Below are 18,143 nucleotides of genomic sequence, written 5' to 3' on the forward strand. Positions count from 1 at the left end.
CAATGAAGGGTGTTTTAAGCCATGTAGGTATTATGTTTGGGCAATTCTTGAAAAGGGGAGAAAACTCTTCAGGGAGATTTAAAACTTTATTTTGTTTTAAACAAGAGACTTTCTTAAAAAAATGATGTGAATTGGCTTAGAATAAAAAGACAATAGACTAAGGAAGGAAAAGAATGTATTTTGTAGATAAAGCCAAATTCATGGCCTTGTGCATTAAATTTTACACAGTAAAACCTTACACTGGGTTTAAAGCTTAATATCTTCCTCCTGCCTGCAATTGGTGACTGCATACCCTGGTTTTTCACATACCCCTTCCCCACTCTACTCCCAGTGTTTCCAGTTGTCTCCTAAGTGACAAAATAGCCTCCAAATAAGTTTAATTTCGAATCAAAAATAAATATACCCGATACATCTTTCTCTTTTTTTTTAATAGAAAAGGGAGGATGAGGCAGAGAAGACAAAATGGTAAATGCAGTTAAAGATCATTTTAATTCTCATCTAAGTCTTAAGCTAGCAAGTTAAAACACCTTATACATAAGGCAGAGAAAAACTGTCCGTTTGACATCACTTTAATTCACACTGCTCCCTACGCATGGGGAAGACCAGATGTCTGGTTTCAAGAGTATTAGGCTTTTTCCTGAGTACTTAGTAAAATTAATTTTTTCAAGTTCAGAGAAAAACTGCAGCTCCTTCTGAACTTTAGCATTTTATGGTTTAATAATACTCAATATCATACACAAGAAGTGTTCAGCAGAAAGTGATCTTTGAATATTTATGCATTTGCAACAATCCAAGAAAGGCTATGAAAAATTATTGGAAAAGGGTTTATTTTGAAAACCCCATTATTCTAAAAAAAAGAAATACAAATTCATAGTTTTCATAAAGATTAGTGGGTATAATGTAGTGTATGGTAAGGGCACTGAAGAGGGAGGAAAAAGTCTCAGTAGATGACATTTCTTTCTCGTTGTCTGATTCCTACTAATTATGTACAAAATGTATGTTAGATACTGTATTTCTCTCCTCCTTACAGAAAACAATATTTGGAAATTCCTACATAAAGCTAATTTGCCATGAGGAATATAATGCCCTTTAATGGGGTATCTAGGTCTCTTCAGGATTGTTTTTATCTTTAAACATACACCATGTGGTGCAATCTGTTCCATTCTACAAGAAGGGGGCTGGGGGAAAACTCTGGGGGGGCCAGGAATAAAGTCCCCTCTGGGAGTTTCTGAGGTACTAACTAGAAATGGGGGAAATGGTACAACTGAAGCCTAGAAATAGCTTCCCTTCTGCCCTAAATCATAAGCCAGGTTACATTAAAATTGAGGGTTTAAAAAAAAAAAAGATGTAGCAAGTTAGTCAATTTAGGGGAGAAAAAAACCTGAACCTTTCCTGAGATGGTTAAATTGCTATTCATTTTGTATTTTAATTTAACCTACTGGTGCTTTAATTTACAGAACTCAAAGGAAGCATAATGCTCAAATATTTGAGGACGGCTCATGTATCAACCACTGTTTAATTTTGGAATATGCCTACTTGCTTGACACAATATTTTACCATCTCAACAAATGTTTAGCCTTTTTTTCACTTGACTAAAGAGAAATAAGTTTCACATCGCTTCATTCACCTTCTTATGTGCATATGCTGGGAAAGATTGGATGTTAAAAAAAAAAAAAAAACTTCCTCATGTTCTCTCTACTACATCTAAATCTGTTTACCAATTCAAAGCTGCTAAAAAGCCCTGCATTCTCCTGCTAAATCAACTGGATGGCTAGAAACCAAACTGTAATGTAACAGGAAAAAAAATATATATCAATTTATTTTCGTGACAGAACATTCTTGAGAAGGTATAAAACGGTTCTGGTCCCTATGCCAGTTTTCTTTTTTCTTTCTTTCTCTGTCTTCCTTTTTTTAAAGGGCTTTTGGCTTTTAAGCCAATCCTTTTTATAGTTATATAACAGTTCTAATATTTTGTGACATTTTGTATTGTGACACTATAGATGAAATTGTCATCGGACTGACACTCTGTGCTGTTTATTCCTTAATTACAACTGTTAACACTGTAGAGAAGTGTGCTCATCTGCCAGCACATGCTATGAAAACAACATTATTGTTACCCACACCAACACCCACTCAACAGGATATTTCCAAGATGGTAGTTTAAAGGAACTTAACAGCACAATGGACTTTTTTTTTTTTTTTAGTCGTCTTTTAGTCGTCTATTGTCGTCTTATAAAACCACAAACCAGTTTAAAATTGAAAATCTTTCATTGTGATGTGGACCCCTAAGCAGGAGCTGCTTTTATAATTAGAAAAATTAGAATTTTTTTTTGAGCACTCCAGCAGTGGTGGATTGAGGAATCCCAAAGCTATTGAGGGTTGTGACCCAAAAGTTTCTGACTGACAGTTGTTTGAGAAATAAAGAAAATAGAAGGGACAGGGAAGGGTAGATTTAAAGATGAAAAGATGAGAGAAGAGTTATTTGTGTTCACAGGGTTGGCAATCTTTAAATAACCAGGTCAAAATCCAGCGACCATTCCCAGTTCTAATAGGTGTCCTTTTTCAGAACCCAGTCTGAGCCCTCCTGAAACTGGCTACTTATTGAATGCTTGGTAGTTTAGTTCTTGCTTCGAGAATTTTTACAGGTCCAGTGATCTATGAGGGACAAAATCCTATGAATCTATTTCCTGATCAATATTATTATACTAAGTGATTGTCACTGTCTTTTCATTTGTTCAAAAGCTAAAAGAGTGAGCAAACAACCACTTGGATCCTGAGCCTTATCCCCATAACAAAATAACTGAAAAGTAAAGATTATAGAATATGTAAAATCAGAACTACTGGTATTCACTGTTTCGGTGATAGTGACAGTAAATGACTTTTTTTTTTTTTTTAACAGCACACAACACTCATTCAGCAGCTTATTTAATCAACAATCCACCTTTCAGTATCAGCTTTTAACACTTCCATGGGTTGGTAGAAAGCAAATTCATGACACTGAAAGAGTAGTAGGTCTTGCAGTGATGGCCTGAAAGTTCCAAGTCGATTCTCAGATCTTCCTTGTCATTGAGGAAGTAATGAGACAACGTGAACATGTCTGATTCCTAAAGTTCCTGCAGTGATCTGCATATTTTTTAACACTCAGCTTTCCTAAATAGGTTTTTCAAATAGTATGTGAAGAAGCTATTGCTGCACCTCCTTTTGAATGGTATCTTCTGCTTCATTTGGATTTTCAACACCAATAGGATATGGTGCTCTTCCTAAAAGAAACTGTTCCCATTTGGGAATATATTCTTCTACTGATGCCCAGTAGAGAGTCTGGGAAAAAAAACCAACATCCAAAAGTAAAAAAGCATATCAAGCAATTGAACTTGGCTCTTCATAATAGTCTAAATGTTTATTCACTTAAGTGTGTGTGTGCGTACACACACACACACACACACACTCACACATATACGTAGAATGCACTTCCTCTACAGAATATTTTATGTTAATTTTAGAAAAAAATCTGGCTACTTACTAGTGTTAATTTTCAAATTTCTCAGTAAAACTAGAGCCTGGCAGAATTACAGGTTTTACAGTTTTATTGTGATTTTACACGCCCTCTTGTGGCCAATCTTGTGATTATTACCAGTAGTATCATTTATGGCTACACAATCATTAAAAGTTTTTGTTTACTGTTCCCAATCCCATACCAAATGATTGCCCATACTAAAATTATCACAGTGAAATGATTCAACATGAACAACTGCTTTAGAACTAACAGAAAAAGATGTGACCTGGATGAGATCAGCACCTGAAATATAAGGGGCATGCTGGAGGATTCAGGTGAACTGACCTCTTAATTGTAGGGGGGAAAAACATTTAAAGTTATGCATCCCCAAAATTATGCACCCGCTATATCTTTTAGAAGAGCACCTGATATGGCAAACTGTAACTTCTTCCCACATTTTTTTGGATAATAACAATAATATTAACATCATCTCGTTATTTTTAATTCAAGTAACTTGGAAATTGAGACGCTGTGTTCCTAGACTGACTGTAGCAGTCTGTAAGCTGTAGAAGCTCATACTGCATTGCTGTATGGCATCTACACGCTTGCATGGTTTCTTGGCTGAGTGCCCTAAGGAGGCCAAAGAAAAGTCAGATGCCAAAAGCTCTGTGTCATAGGAGGGCATTTGATATGAGATCATCACTATCCAGCTCATTTTCAGAACTCAGTCAAAGAGTTAGATAGCATTGGGGAGACATAATTATTCACGTTGAGCATTACAAAGGTAGGGGGTGGGGGAAATTCCCCGCCAGTCAAGTGATTAGGACTCAGCACTGCCACTGCGGTGGGCTCGGGTTCGATCCCTGGTCGGGGAACTAAGATCCCGTAAGCTGCCTGGTGCAGCCAAAAAGTAAAAAATAAAAAAAATAAGATGCTGTTATTAAAAAAAAAAAGAAAAAAGGTATGAGGGCTCTGAAAGCTGAAAATGATGAGGGGTTCTATGTATCTATGCATCTATGCATGTGGTCTGAGAAGTAGCCTGACATACTTAAAATAAAGGTTATCCTGCTGTGCGAGACTAGCTAAGAAAAATACCAACCAAGGCCTGTGGTTGGGTGTTTCTCCGCCATTCACGGCTGGATTAACCCCTATTGTGTGGGCCCTGTACAGGCCAGAGTAAGGTATTGGAAAATTCAACAAAGGAAAAGACATGCCCAAGGCACAACTTTGAACGGGAGTTCTTTCTATCCTTGATCACTGCCTTTCCTTATTACTCTAGATGACACAGAAAATTGCAGGGCAAATTCTCAGCCTTTAATTTTTGAGTCTATTCACATCCCTGGTTAGGCAGCAAACAAAAACTGTATTGAAAAAAGGTCATTAAAAATATAAAATCAAACTATTCTGTATGTAGCAAACTCCCTTTCAGCACACATACATTCGTATACCAAATACGGTTTATTTTTGCCAACCATCTTCCCAATCTGTTCTTGAACTGAGCAAAATCAAACAGACAAAAGCCACGCTATACTGCATGATAATATGCATTTAAATAGCGTTGGTTGCATCTTTGGTGAAGAGACTGAGCTGCTACTTCTAACATCAGCCAACAGGAAAAGCATTTTGGTTAGGCTGTCATCTTAAGATTTAGTGCATATTGTCTGTTAGGATTTAACAAGAGAGTCGTTTCTAAGTGACTCGGTGAAAAGACACAAGGTCTTGATAAAATTTTCACTTGATGTAAAATTTTTTTAAAACCCAGATACTTACAGATTACCCACTACATACAAAGCATGGCACTGTGGACATAAATCAGTGAGACACATCTCATTTATTTTACTGAATGAAGGAATCTGGGATATATACATACACAGCCACTTACAATGCACTACTAACCGAAGAGCCTCTCTTCCTTTTTTTTTTTTTGAGGGTCTCTTCTTTCACATTTGTTCCTTAAGATTCTCACCTCAAGAGAAGCCACCTCAGGCCGTGGAACTGGATGATTCTGGGTCTGTAGAGACTTCTCTGCCGCTTCTATATCCTGTAACAGATAGAAGCATTTTCAAAACAAAATGTATTTAAACCACACACACAAATGGCACCTGTAATAGCAATATCTGTATCCCAGATCTCTCGCTTCAACTCTCCTCTGGATATACAGTTTGAACTGATGGACAGGCACTGACAGATCACTGCTTAATTAACCGGTTTCAAAGAGAGGATGCAGGGTTTCTTATTTTAAAATAAAAAGCAGGGATGGGGGTGGTACTTCTAAGTTCTGCCTTTTTCATTTTAAGTAGCTAGGAAATGCCAATAATTCTTGGAAAAAGAACTTCCTCTAAACTGTTCAGAGTACTAACTTAGCTTTAAAATCCTTTAAAAACAGCCAGATGGATAAAATAGTCAAATATTCTGATACGAAAAACAATCAGATACTCAGACCCATGCTAGGCTGACCTTCAAAGTGAAGAGTTCTAGTCTGTCCAGATCATGCAAATGGTATATGAATGACACACATGACATTTGTTCAATATTCCATTTTTTAATTTTATACTTAGGCAAATACTTCCCATATTGAAAAGGTCCATGAGGTACCTGAGTACTTTGCAACAAGAACCTTTCACTATGCTATCTAGACTTTTAGTATCAGATTGCTAAGCTAATCTCAAAGGCAAGTTTTATCCCTAGGTAGTATTGATACATCCTTCAGCTGATGGCATTCAAGTATCGTGCGGTACTTTGTAGTTGAACTTGTAGATGTTTGTGTTTTCTCTTATGTTTGTAGAAACACAGGTGTACTTAAGGTGGATTCATACGTCAGTAAAGATTGTATCTAGATCTGTGCATAAAGTTCACGCCCAGAAATGTAAGACTTTGCAAGTTGTTACAGAAATATTCGAGCCCTGTTAAATAAATACTCCCCGAATCAGCACCTGTGGTGTCTTCTGCTTCCTTAGGTTTGTCAAGTTTCCAGGGTGTTGGTTGAAGGCCATGTGAATTTTGTCTCTCCTTTGAGCTTGGTGAGTTGAGAGAAGAGAGAAAGTTCTCTGCTCCATGTACAAGCACTGGAGTGATCTAAGTACAGGGCTGTTGGACAGAAGGAGAGCGATGGAAAAGGGCGTGGGAGTGGGGTGTGAAGAAGCCAGCGCTGAACAGGAGAAAAGAGATAGCAGATGGCAGCGGCGGGAGCAAGGAATGGGTGTGAAATGGAAAAGGGAAAAACAGGAAACTCCCTAAAGGGACTCCCCGAAGTTGCACAACCAGTAATGCACCTGCTGTCTAGAGGAAGGTGATTTGAAGGGGAAAGACAACAATTTAGGGGTAAAAAGCCCAGCTATCAGCATCTCTCCCATACCAGAAGTTCACGGCCAAGACAGGCTTAAAGAGCTCTTGCTGCCGATGATACAACAGACATGGGAGACCAAGTCTTCTGATTACATTGAAATTGAAGAAGGTCCCGGAAGAACCACTTTTTACTTCTAGAAATCAGACAATAAAAATCAGAACCCCAATTTTACCATTATTCTAAGAACAAAGTTATCTTTACTGGGAGATCTGGGTGCCACTAGTACCTATAGGCAAGATTAAACATTTTTCTTAAAGATCAGAAAATAAGGATACTGAATATCTCGTAGAGGAGAGCAGACCTGCCACACAAAGGGCAGGAGGTGAGTTTAGGAGGAGGGACGTGTGGCCTGGAAAAGCAGGCCTGAGTCAACTTGTCACCTCTGCAGCATTTCAACAAGGGATTACCACCCCTCCAGACAACTTCGACCTTAGCTTAAGTCATATTTCACTTTCTTAGATGTTTCGCTTACCTCTCGGACTCCTTCTCCTCAGGTGGCTCCTTTTTTTCTGGTTTAATCCCCAGGGTGGGCTTTCTTAAGCTTTGTGACATCTGTCCCCATCTTTTTAATCTTTCTCCCTCCAAGACAGTCGCTGATCTAGCTTTAATTATTACTGAGGAGGGATGGCTAACTTTTCTTCCTAGCCCTTATTTCTCAACCTGATAACACTAAACTCATCTTTTTCCACTGAATGTATTGAATGCATAATAGTGGGACTTCTCCCCACTCAGATAGCTATGCTGTATCCTCAAACTCCAACTCTTCTTATTCCTGCCATTGAAAAAGGCAAAGTTCCCTGTATTGTTCCATCAGGATGTCTCCTCGAGCCTTTCCATGTCATTCTCAATGCTGTTTCATTCAACAAATATTTAATACTTACTTGTACTCATGCCTAGGCCATATCTCACTTTAGTTCAATCCATACCTAACATGGAGCTGATTAGTTTTGCTAAAAAGTACCTTAAATATGTCCTCCCCTAGATTAAAAAAAAGAAAATTGGTACTCACAACACAAAGGATCAAACATGCCTTCCTTAGCCTGACCCAAAATCTTGGCGATTTGACCCCAGCCTTCTATAGCAAGTTAAATCTTAATACTTCCATATAAGAACCTTCCTTTACACTATATGCTGCCCGAAGGTAAGGGCTGTGTCTCATACAACCTTTAAGCATCTGATAATCTAACAAAGTGCAGGGTATGTACTAGGTACTTAAATATTCATTAAATAAATACAGACTGAGGTGTCAAAGTTTCCTGAGTATAAACCAAAAACTTAAAAGAATTTTTTTTTACAAAGCACCCAAGGGGGTAGGGGGAGAAAAGGAAAAAAGAGGAGAGGAAGAAAGGCTAGTTGGCCAGCTTTACCTGTACCTTGTTGCCTTGTTGTATAGATTTGTCACTAGACCATTTAAAATTTTATATAGTCAGAGAACAAATGAAAAAGCAATCCCTACAAATTTGAAAATGAAATGAAACAAATCTAACTGCTATCTAGTGGTGGCATAACCACATGGAGAAGAATTACATAAAGTGGTCTTAGAACACAGTATTTTGACTGAGCATCCCTAGTGAGGTACACCCTAATGACAAAAAGGATTGTAAAAAGTATGTTACTGAAAACCATTCTCAGTAATCACATGGGTGGTGACAGTGCTGTCTGTATCACAGGATAAAGTACATCAGTAGTTACATTGGTATTGGGAAATTCTTTGGGACAGATTTTTGGTTTCAGGAAAGGAACTTAGAGGTACAAGATCCATGATTTTTTAAGTTAAATGCCTTGCAAACTGGAATTCTGGAATTTCTGATATGAGCTCCTAATGTATTTTATCTTTAAAAAAAAAGTTGCAATAAACCCCACTAGTGCCCAGATAGAGGGCTCTGAACATATTTCCTACCAAAAGGATCCAGGGCTCCTTGGAACAATGGCCAACTCCAGGTCTAAGCAGCAAATGCACATGATGAGCCTGGCAGATTGCATCAGACCAGAAAGAAAGGAAACTGTCAGACTGTTAAGATGCCATCAGAAGCATTCAGGAGCTAATCTGACGAGGCTCTCACTTGGTAAAAATGGGACAAGTTGAGAATAAGTAGGAATAAAAATGGAAATGGATTGAAAAATTTCAAATCCCAGACAGCTCAAAAACAAAAACAAAAACAAAAACAAAAAAGCAACCAAAACCAACAACACCTAATTGGTCACTTTTGGAAGATACTAGAGAACCAACCTATTATTCTGAAAAGTAAATAGAGAGAATCACGCATTCATCATGCTTTTTCCTCTGTGCAATATACCTCAGTGTAACCAAATAATTGATGAGGGGAAGTTTCTCAATATAAATAATCAGCAGTTGAATGAGAATAAAATAGTTGAATATTGCTTTTTGCAACCCCTAATGAATATACTTAGGCAATGATCATCAATGACTAACATTCCAAAAAGAGAGAGAGAGCCTGGCATTACGGAAGTGTTCTTCCCCAAAACATCGAGCTTCAATCTGATCAGGCCTCTGTAATCTGCACTGTTAGTGGAGTATTCCTTAGCCTTATGTGGCTGCTGAGCCCTCGAAATGTACAAGTCTGACTTAAGGTGTGCTGTAGGCACACAATACACACTGAATTTTGAAGGGCTAGTAAGAAAAAAGAATATAAAATATTTACTAATGTTTAATAGCAGTTACATTTGAAATATTTTGTTTGAAATTTTAATAACATTTAATCTGTTTAGGTTGACGTTATTAACAATGGTTCCTAGGAAATTTAAAATTACATATGTGGCTTGAATTATATTTCTGTTGCACAGCACAACTTAGATCTGTCAATTATAGGAATGAGGGGGAAGAGAGGAACGTGTTAAGTGGGTACCTCAGTGATAGAATTAGCAATATCTAGAAACTCGACAGGACAAATGACCCAGTTCCTTTAACAAATACATGAAAAGGGGGGAAAAAAGGGCAGGAAGTACTTTTAGAAATTTAGGAGATGTATCAATTACAAATTGGATTTTATTTGGAACCTGATTGGATATTTGAGGATTTATTGTTAATTTCTTAGGTTGATACTGTTATTTTGATTTTGCTTAAAATAATGCTGATCTTTTAGCAATAAATATTGAAATATAGAAAGAGATATACTGAGGGACTTCCCTGGTGGTGCAGTGGTTAAGAATCCGCCTGCCAGTGCAGGGGACTGGGGTTTGAGCCCTGGTCTGGGAAAATCCCACATGCCGCAGATCATCTAAGCCCATGTGCCACAACTACTGAGCCTGCGCTCTAGAGCCTGTGAGCCACAACTACTGAGCCTGCATGCTGCAACTACTGGAGCCCACAAGCCTAGAGCCCGTGCTGCTCAACAAGAGAAGCCACCGCAATGAAGAGCAGCCCCTGCTCGCCGCAACTAGAGAAAGCCTGCACTCAGCCACGAAGACCCAATGCAGCCAAAAAAAAAAAAAAAAAAAAAAGAGAGATATACTGAAATATTTACAGATGAAACAATGCAATGTCTGAGGATTAGCTTCAAAATGATCTTAAGGGGTGGGGGTGAGGAGTATAGACAAAACAAGGCTAGCTGTGTTCTGATAATGATTGAATCTGGGTGATAAGTGCATGGAAATACATTCTTCTATTCCTTCTTTTACACAGGTGTGAAATTTTTATAGCAATTAAAAACCAAGCTTGCAGTGTGGGTGAAGGTATAAATGTTACTCTCTGGCATGAATCTTGAATCTGCTGTAGGACGCTCCCATTCTTCCTCACTCCAGAGTGTTCATCCATCCTCCTCACAAGAGGATGTTTGTTACCACAAAATCGCCTTTTTGGGTTAAACTAAATTTTGTGGAGGGAAAGGTGGGAGAGATGGCAGTTTATATCATGGAAGTATCTGTAGAAATAAAATCCTCTGTCTTTTAAATCCATTATGTTTTTGCTAAATTTCATTGCATTAATACTAATTGAAAAAATCACTGAGCCTATTTTCAAAGGCCGCTATCTTCTATATTTATTGACTAAACCTTCACTGTGACTCTTCTTTACTGCTTAGATTCATATTCATTCTTTTACTAATATGTTTGATGGAATTAGTCTCTTTCTTATTGCTCCCCTTTTAAAATCATGCTTTGATATTTTTGCTAATTTATTTTTTCAAGTGCAATTAGAGAAATTTTTGTTGGGATTTTATTAAATCTAAAAATAACTTTGTGACAACTGACTTAGAAAAATAATAGTCTCCCCAGGCAGGATTAAGGCGTATGTCTCCATTTAAATTTTCTCTTAAAGCTCCCACTGAAGTGTAATAATTATCTTAATACCATTCATGCAGATCCCTTGTTAAAAGCATTCCCAATTATATATTTTATAATTTTATTGCTAATATGAATGCGCTATTTTCCAGCTGTATATATATAGGATTGCTGTTGTTTTTTTATATGTTTACATTTTATCCATTAATTTTACTCAACTCATACCAGTTTTGAAACAACTTTGGCTTCTCTAAGTATAAAACTATATCATTGAAAGATGCTAGTGTTATATCTTTCTTTCTGAAAGTTAAACCTCATGCCCTTTTAGTGTTTATGATATTGTTCAGAACATGTGAGTAAGGTCAAATAATGGATGGTGATACAGTCATCCCTATTTTGTTACTATCTTATAGTAATGCTGCCAGGTTTTAATGGTACCATTTTCAAGTGCACTCTGTACTTAAGTACCTATCCTGCTATATCTTAACCTGTTCTTGACAAAGGGGGTATTAGGAGTAGTTACCTTATGGTTTCCTCATCTCTAAATTAAGGGATTAGCCCAGATCATTGGTTTTCACAGTTCCTTAGAGCCACAGCAGTGCAGGCAAGGAAGGGCTGAATGGATAGGGCTTTGGGCCAAAGCAGGTCCACTTTTTTATCTATTTTATATCTTTGGGAAAAGTTTTTATGCTTAAAAAAAAAGACCTTTAGATAAGAATCTAAGCTATATGCTTTTTAAAGTCTCTCCCAACTCAAACTGTGTAATCAAGTCCTATTTATTTTACTTTCACGATAACTTCTATGAGAGAGCCACTAAAATTATACGCAAAGTTAAAGAAAATAATATGCGGGAAAGAAGGACAAAAAATTCCATATCCAATTATTCAAAGTATGTTTAAAAGAAAAACGGGGAAAAACTGCGTCTCTAACAGCAAGCACTGTATCTGGGATGTAAGAGATAGTTGAAAAATGTTTATAAAAAGATCGAGGGCCTCCCTGGTGGCGCAGTGGTTGAGAGTCCGCCTGCCGATGCAGGGGACACGGGTTCGTGCCCCGGTCTGGGAAGATCCCACATGCCGCGGAGCGGCTGGGCCCGTGAGCCATGGCCGCTGGGCCTGCGCGTCCGGAGCCTGTGCTCCGCAACGGGAGAGGCCACAACAGTGAGAGGCCCACGTACGGCAAAAAAAAAAAAAAAAAAAAAAAAAAAAAGATCGAAAGGAAATACACAAAAATATACTAATTTCTAAATGGGTAGATGATATAGAAGGTATGCTTTTTCATCTTTGCTCTTTCAAGTTTTTTTATAGTGAGAATATATTACTTTGATTATTAAGGGAAAAAACACCATACCAAACTGTTTTCTAATGACTATGAAACTAGGTTCATTATCTTCCTTCTAGATATGACAAGGAGCTACCTTCCTTAAATTCAATCTCTCCATTATTGAAATCACTTTGCATCTAAATAGCAAATGACTCTTTCTTAAAGACCCATTCATATGTTTCTTATATAAGTCTCTCTCTCTCTCTCTCTCTCTCTCTTTTTTTTTTTTTTTTTTTTGGCTCACTTTCAGTACTATATTATGTCTACATACCAAGTCTCAACTTCTTCATCTGGTCTCAGAATACATATTCAGCCTTGTTTCCTGTGACTTTCCAAGCTAGTTAGCTTAGGATCCCATGAACATTATTAGTAAGGCCATTCATTCTTCTTCTGGTCTTGAATCTTCCTTAAAAATTCAATGGCATGCCTTCCCATCTGCCTACTGAAATGCAGCTCCAGCTTAGCTTCCTCTCTGAGACCTCATAGCATATTCTAGCTTTCAAAGAGTTTTTACACTTACTCCTAAAGTGCTGAGTATTCCACATAATGTAATTAACGTTTGATCATACAAGGTCTCTATTTTGTGTGTGACAACCTTATGTCATCAACTGAGCCTGTAAGCTACTTGATCTAAAGAACTCTAACTTATACTTACTTTATTATCCTCACTTTCTGCCCAGAACTAGCTCAATAGTAAGGCCCTTCTGGGCATTCATCAAATACTTTCTCATTAAAAGGAAGACACTTAATATTACCTGCACTTGCTGTAATAAGTAGCAAACGAGCCTTCAAGACTTCCAATGTAGATTTTCTGACTTTTCAGTGCAAATTCTAGATTATCCTATATATTTCCACTTAAAAATAAATATTGCAAACACCATTGGGCAAGTAAGACATATGGCAATATAGAATGCTTTGGTAGCACTATGGCTGTGACTTAAATTACTGTGGATCAAACTGCCAGAAGCTGAGAAGATAACTGAATTTTCCTCTTCCTTTATCCTCTAGTGAGGACAGAAGAGAACTACATCATGCCTATCGATGAAAATATTTAACAATAAAAAACTGAAAACACTGCTTTATAACTTAAATAATATAGCCTTACTACCAAATGTTTTAGTCATAGGATCTCTTGGAAGCTTGAATGGAAGCAAACTTTAGGGTTTTAATTATGGATGAAGCCATACAATTCTGGAAGCAAAGTATAGCAAGCAGCCAAAAATGTTACACATATGATTTTACTCCAAATGGGCACACTGGCCAAATGGTGAGGCCTTGCGCAATCACATACTTTGACCACCTCCTCCATCACCATCAAAAGAGATCGGGGAAATCTGTTATCTTAGATATGAATTCTGTGTGTTGACTGCGGCCCCAGTAGGGCAAAATCAAATTGTTTTAAATACATGATAGGTGCTTTATCGTGTTTCAGGATCTCCCTACGAATAAAAGAAGATGGAAGATAGAAGCTATGTCTTGTATTTATTCTTGCACAAAGGTGACCTTAAAATTCTTCCTGTGGTGACTGATTTTTCCTTAGCCTAAGCAAACTTCAAGTTTTTTCATTTTAAAAAATGAGAATCCATGCTTCTGGTCCAATTAACATGGGTTTAAAAAATAGACAGTACCTCATTAATTCTTTCTGTGACTCAAAACGAAGAAATTACATAAATCAAAGTTATGAAGTTGACCTAAAACCTTTTTGCATAGTGGGGAAAATATATTTAATTCAGAGAATCTTACCTTTAAAAGACTAAGGTTCCTTTGTAAAGCAGTCTCAGCTGTTTGCATCTGAGAGGCCTTTTCCTTGTTTTGATCTCCAAGTTTATTCTCCATTTGTTGAAGTAATATTAATCTTTGTGATACTCTAGAGAAAATGAAGATTATATAAGTTTAAAGAAACATTTTATTGCTTGACCAATATACTGATAAATAACTCATTTTTAATTGCACCTCCCTTCAAGTTCAATCTGTTTTGAAAGCCAATTACCATGTCAATAAGACAGTGAAAAACTTAGGTAGTTCAGTATGTCTTAAGTCTTGGTAAAATTATTTTTATTTTCATATGTATGCTATAAGTACATGTTTCTGTTTTGGTAACCTCTCTGGTCTTTTGAAATTATTGTAGAGTGTTGAAAAATATTTAGTGAAAATGCAAACTGTAATACATATCCCTTTGTACACATACTTATATATACCTCCCCACACATACGTTGATATAACTTGCTATACGAAACCTTCTGCTTAACACTTCAGTACCCCTGAATCTTATGTTACACATTTAGAATTGTGCTAAACTTCCATATGTTTGAAGAAGCAATAAAAATATTTTTTTTCCTCTTTTTCCAAGAGAAAGATGATGGTTCCATATATGAGTGAGAGGATGTGTTTACACATGCATACTCACAACAAGGTAAAATATTAATTGAAGAAAGATGTAGAAAGGTGTAAGTAAATTATCAAACTACTTTGTTATATATATAATGGACTTTAAAAGTTTCTCCCTGGTTATATGCTCATTTTTACAAGATTTTGGTCTTATTAAATGATCAGATGAGAAAAAAATACACAAATGGTACACCTAACAGTGTAACCATTTCCCAAATAGTTGAGATTTTCAAGAAACACTGTGTTGCATAGGGCTGTTCTTGAGGGGAGAACTAAAACCCCAGGTCTCTGAACAGTAATTTTTGTAAGAAAAATACCTTAGGAGGCCACGGCAGATAGCCTGGTAATTAAAGAAAAGGAAAACATGGGAGCCCACAATACAGAGGTTAGAGAAGGGTTAACACTAAATATAAGTGCAGGACTGGCCATATAATTTGCACGGCCCAGTGCAAAATGAAAAATTTTCTCCTTGACAAAAAATTATTTGCGGTCCCTTGTTAAAAAAAAATTACTGGGGATTTCAAGATAGTGAAGTTAGAGCATCAAGTGCAGGGCCTGTGACTACACAGTCACATACCCATGAGAGCCAGCCCTTGGTAAGAGGTTTAGAGAAGTTCATTAAATACCAATGTGGAGTATAGAAAGGTTAGAGGGAGAATGAATTTACCTAGATATTAGTAACAAGAATTAAGAAGACATAAAACACAATTAGACCTTTTAATCTTTGTTATTCTCGAGGGATAATGACATGCCTTAACACCAAAATCTCTCAAGCGTCAGAAAATTAAAATGACACACTTACAGATTTTTAAGTCTTCCTATGCACACAGTTTCACTAATAAAGCCAGGACAGTTTATACATTGAGATTAGCCTTTTTAAAAAACTTACATCTCTTCATGTCTTTTAGAAAGGCGAATTTCTTGAGCAAACAGGGACGTCATCTTTAATCAAAGCTGCCTTTATAAGCCTTCTGCTAAATAATAACATTTAAAGTTACTTCTACCACATGTCCTCAGCTTTGCAACATTTGATCATTCACCACCTCAATCCACTGGTTCTCTCAGAAGGGAAAAATACAACTTGAGCTATAATAATGTATAAAATGAAAGGAATGCACTTAAAAACACTTTTACTCATGATACATAAGTTTTCCATATGCCAGATGCATCCCAGAACACTGTGACACAGGTAAATGCAGCATATTTCCCCTATTCTTTTTTCCCCCCACATTTTAACCTTCATCAGAATTCAAAACAAACAAGCAGCTGGTACTAAGACTAGTAAACATTTTATTGAATCAACAGAAAGAAAGAAAAAAAAAACCCACTGTGTAAAATTCAACAGAGGAAAGTGCCTGGGCCAATACAGACAGAGGTCTAGTGAACTACTTGGAAGACTGAGTCTGAAGGCAAATATGGTTGGGTGCAAGAGCTGAACGTGCCTGTCCAAAGGGAGAATGCAATTTGAGCTGTAATGATGTAATAAAAAAACAGGAATGAAAATTCCTTCTTGGAATGAAGCACTGGCTTTCCTAAATCTTATTTAGTTAATACTGATTGTCTGTTCACCGCCTGAGTGTCCAGCACTGATTTTTTTTTTTTAATTGAGCCCTTCCTTCACACACACATGGAGCGTAGGACACTGAGCACAGCTAAGGGAAACAGAAACACCGTCCTGCCCTCAACGGGTTTCCTCCTCAAGGCGCCCGCTCTGTTTTCAGCACCACGGACAGCAATCACTCGCAGGCTCGCCCGGAAGGGGTCGAGTTACAGATACTTTCCGACGAAATCACTGCAGGCCAATCCTCGCCGCCGCCTTCTTCCCAGTTTCGGATGCAGCGTCAAGGAAATTCCTGGAAGTGAGTCCAAAGTAACTTCTTTTCTGTTGCGACCACCATCAGCACTTCACACTAACCCCAAGACAACGTCTGCCTTTTGAACCGAAGATCCGCTGCTTCTAGGAGTCATCAGCCCACGGACCCCTCAAATTCCGCGTACACTGGAAGGACTCGCGAACTTTCCTCATCACCCTCTTCCCCCTTAACAGTATCCTCCCCACCAGAGCGCAGCCGTCCTTCGGACACTCGGGGCACTCACCCGCAGGCCGTCCTGCTGTCGGACCTCCCTCACTCACCGAACCCCACACTGACCTCTTCCGCGAGGGCACTGCCGACTGTGTGGACGTTAGGTCTCGGTGCAGACCTGGGCGTGGTCACGCCACCATCTTTGCGCAAGCGCGACGCGACGCGAGGTGATGTCATCACGTCCTTATAAAAGGAGAGCGTCTCTCACCAAAGGCTAGTGAAGTGACGCTGCTCTGAGGAAGTGAAGGTTGGTGGAGGACTTCAGGAACCCCAGGGAAAATCCATTTGGTGGTAGCTCTATTTCAAGTGCTTTTAAAATGGTACCTGTGTGTGTTGAAAAGACTTCAGAGAGTGAAAATGGTGTCTTAGAAGGCAGAACATTACAGTAGAATGGGGAAGGGGAAAAACACTTCAAAGTCGTCCAGAGACTTTACAGTCAATTCCACAAGAGCCTAAGAAAGAGCTTCGCCCTGGGCATCTGATGCTGCGCCCGGCAGCAGAGCTCTGCCTGCTTGTAGGGCAGCCCCCATAGGGACAAGGATGCTGATCTTTCACTTCTTGAGGAATTTGTGTATCAGTCGTCACTGAATACCCACAATGCCTGGTGAGATGGATGCCATTCTCCTAATTTGACAGATGAGGAAACAAGCTTGGTCATTTACGTAAGTTGTAGCTTGAAACCAGCAGAGCCTCATTTAGAATTCCCGCAGCCCTCAGGACAAACATTTGGGAATAATCCCTTAGTGTTGTAAAGTGCATTCTTAAACATCCTTTTCTCCCCTTGAAATAACTTTGTGAGTTACATGGTAGTATCCTCAGTTACAGAGGAAGAAGTTGAGGTTCAAGAGGGGTAATGTTTTCTTCCTGAAGTTTACTGAGCTGGTAAAGAGCAAAGAGCTAGGACTCCAATCCAGGTGTTAAATTTTTTTCCTTCCAGAATATCTACATAAAACTTAGCTCCTGCTTCAGGACTACTGCACTTCTATGTTTTCTTTGCTCGGAAAACCCCTTCCCCAGATACTGACATAGACTCAGTTTCTCATCTTTCAGTCCTACTTCCTCAGTGAAGCATTCCCTGAACCTCCAGTATAAGATCGCAAGTCTGTCTTTTCACCCGTCCTCCTCCTCCTCCTGTTTTACTTTTCTCCAGAACACAGCATCATTCCATGGATTTTATAATCCCTTGTTCATTTGTTTACCAGTGCACCCCCAACTAGAATCTGAACTTCCTTTTTATATTTTTGTCTCTTCTATTTGCTGAGCAACTAGA

At 38.1% G+C, this 18,143-nt stretch overlaps 1 protein-coding gene across 6 annotated transcripts; it reads right to left on the reverse strand.

Moving 5' to 3' along the window:
* Positions 1-212: 212 nt before the first annotated feature.
* Positions 213-17,033, reverse strand: CEP15 (centrosomal protein 15). Of its 6 annotated transcripts, none has more exons than XM_081245101.1 (6): positions 16,887-17,033; positions 16,179-16,642; positions 15,679-15,760; positions 14,145-14,268; positions 5,460-5,534; positions 213-3,318 (listed from the first exon to the last, which is right to left on the reverse strand). In XM_081245101.1, exons 3-6 carry the CDS (start codon positions 15,729-15,731, stop codon positions 3,184-3,186), a joined length of 387 nt encoding a protein of 128 aa, XP_081101227.1. In that variant the 5' UTR covers positions 15,732-15,760; positions 16,179-16,642; positions 16,887-17,033; the 3' UTR covers positions 213-3,183. The 6 variants fall into 6 exon arrangements, with proteins under 6 accessions (XP_081101227.1, XP_081101226.1, XP_081101225.1 ...); XM_081245100.1 differs by having other exon boundaries at positions 15,679-15,763; positions 16,887-17,032; XM_081245099.1 differs by lacking the exon at positions 16,179-16,642 and having other exon boundaries at positions 16,887-17,029.
* Positions 17,034-18,143: the final 1,110 nt, after the last annotated feature.

Source organism: Mesoplodon bidens, assembly GCF_964165515.1.
Source record: "Mesoplodon bidens genome assembly, chromosome: 10".
NCBI lineage: Eukaryota > Metazoa > Chordata > Mammalia > Artiodactyla > Ziphiidae > Mesoplodon > Mesoplodon bidens.

Excerpts from the sequence above, each read along its gene's own strand:
- CEP15 (XM_081245101.1), bottom strand. The coding sequence starts at position 15,731 with ATGACGTCCCTGTTTGCTCAAGAAATTCGCCTTTCTAAAAGACATGAA. Across the intron at positions 14,269-15,678 it reads TCTAAAAGACATGAAGAGAT|AGTATCACAAAGATTAATAT; the intron begins GTAAGTTTTTTA and ends CATTTTCTCTAG. Across the intron at positions 5,535-14,144 it reads GGAACCTTAGTCTTTTAAAG|GATATAGAAGCGGCAGAGAA; the intron begins GTAAGATTCTCT and ends TATCTGTTACAG.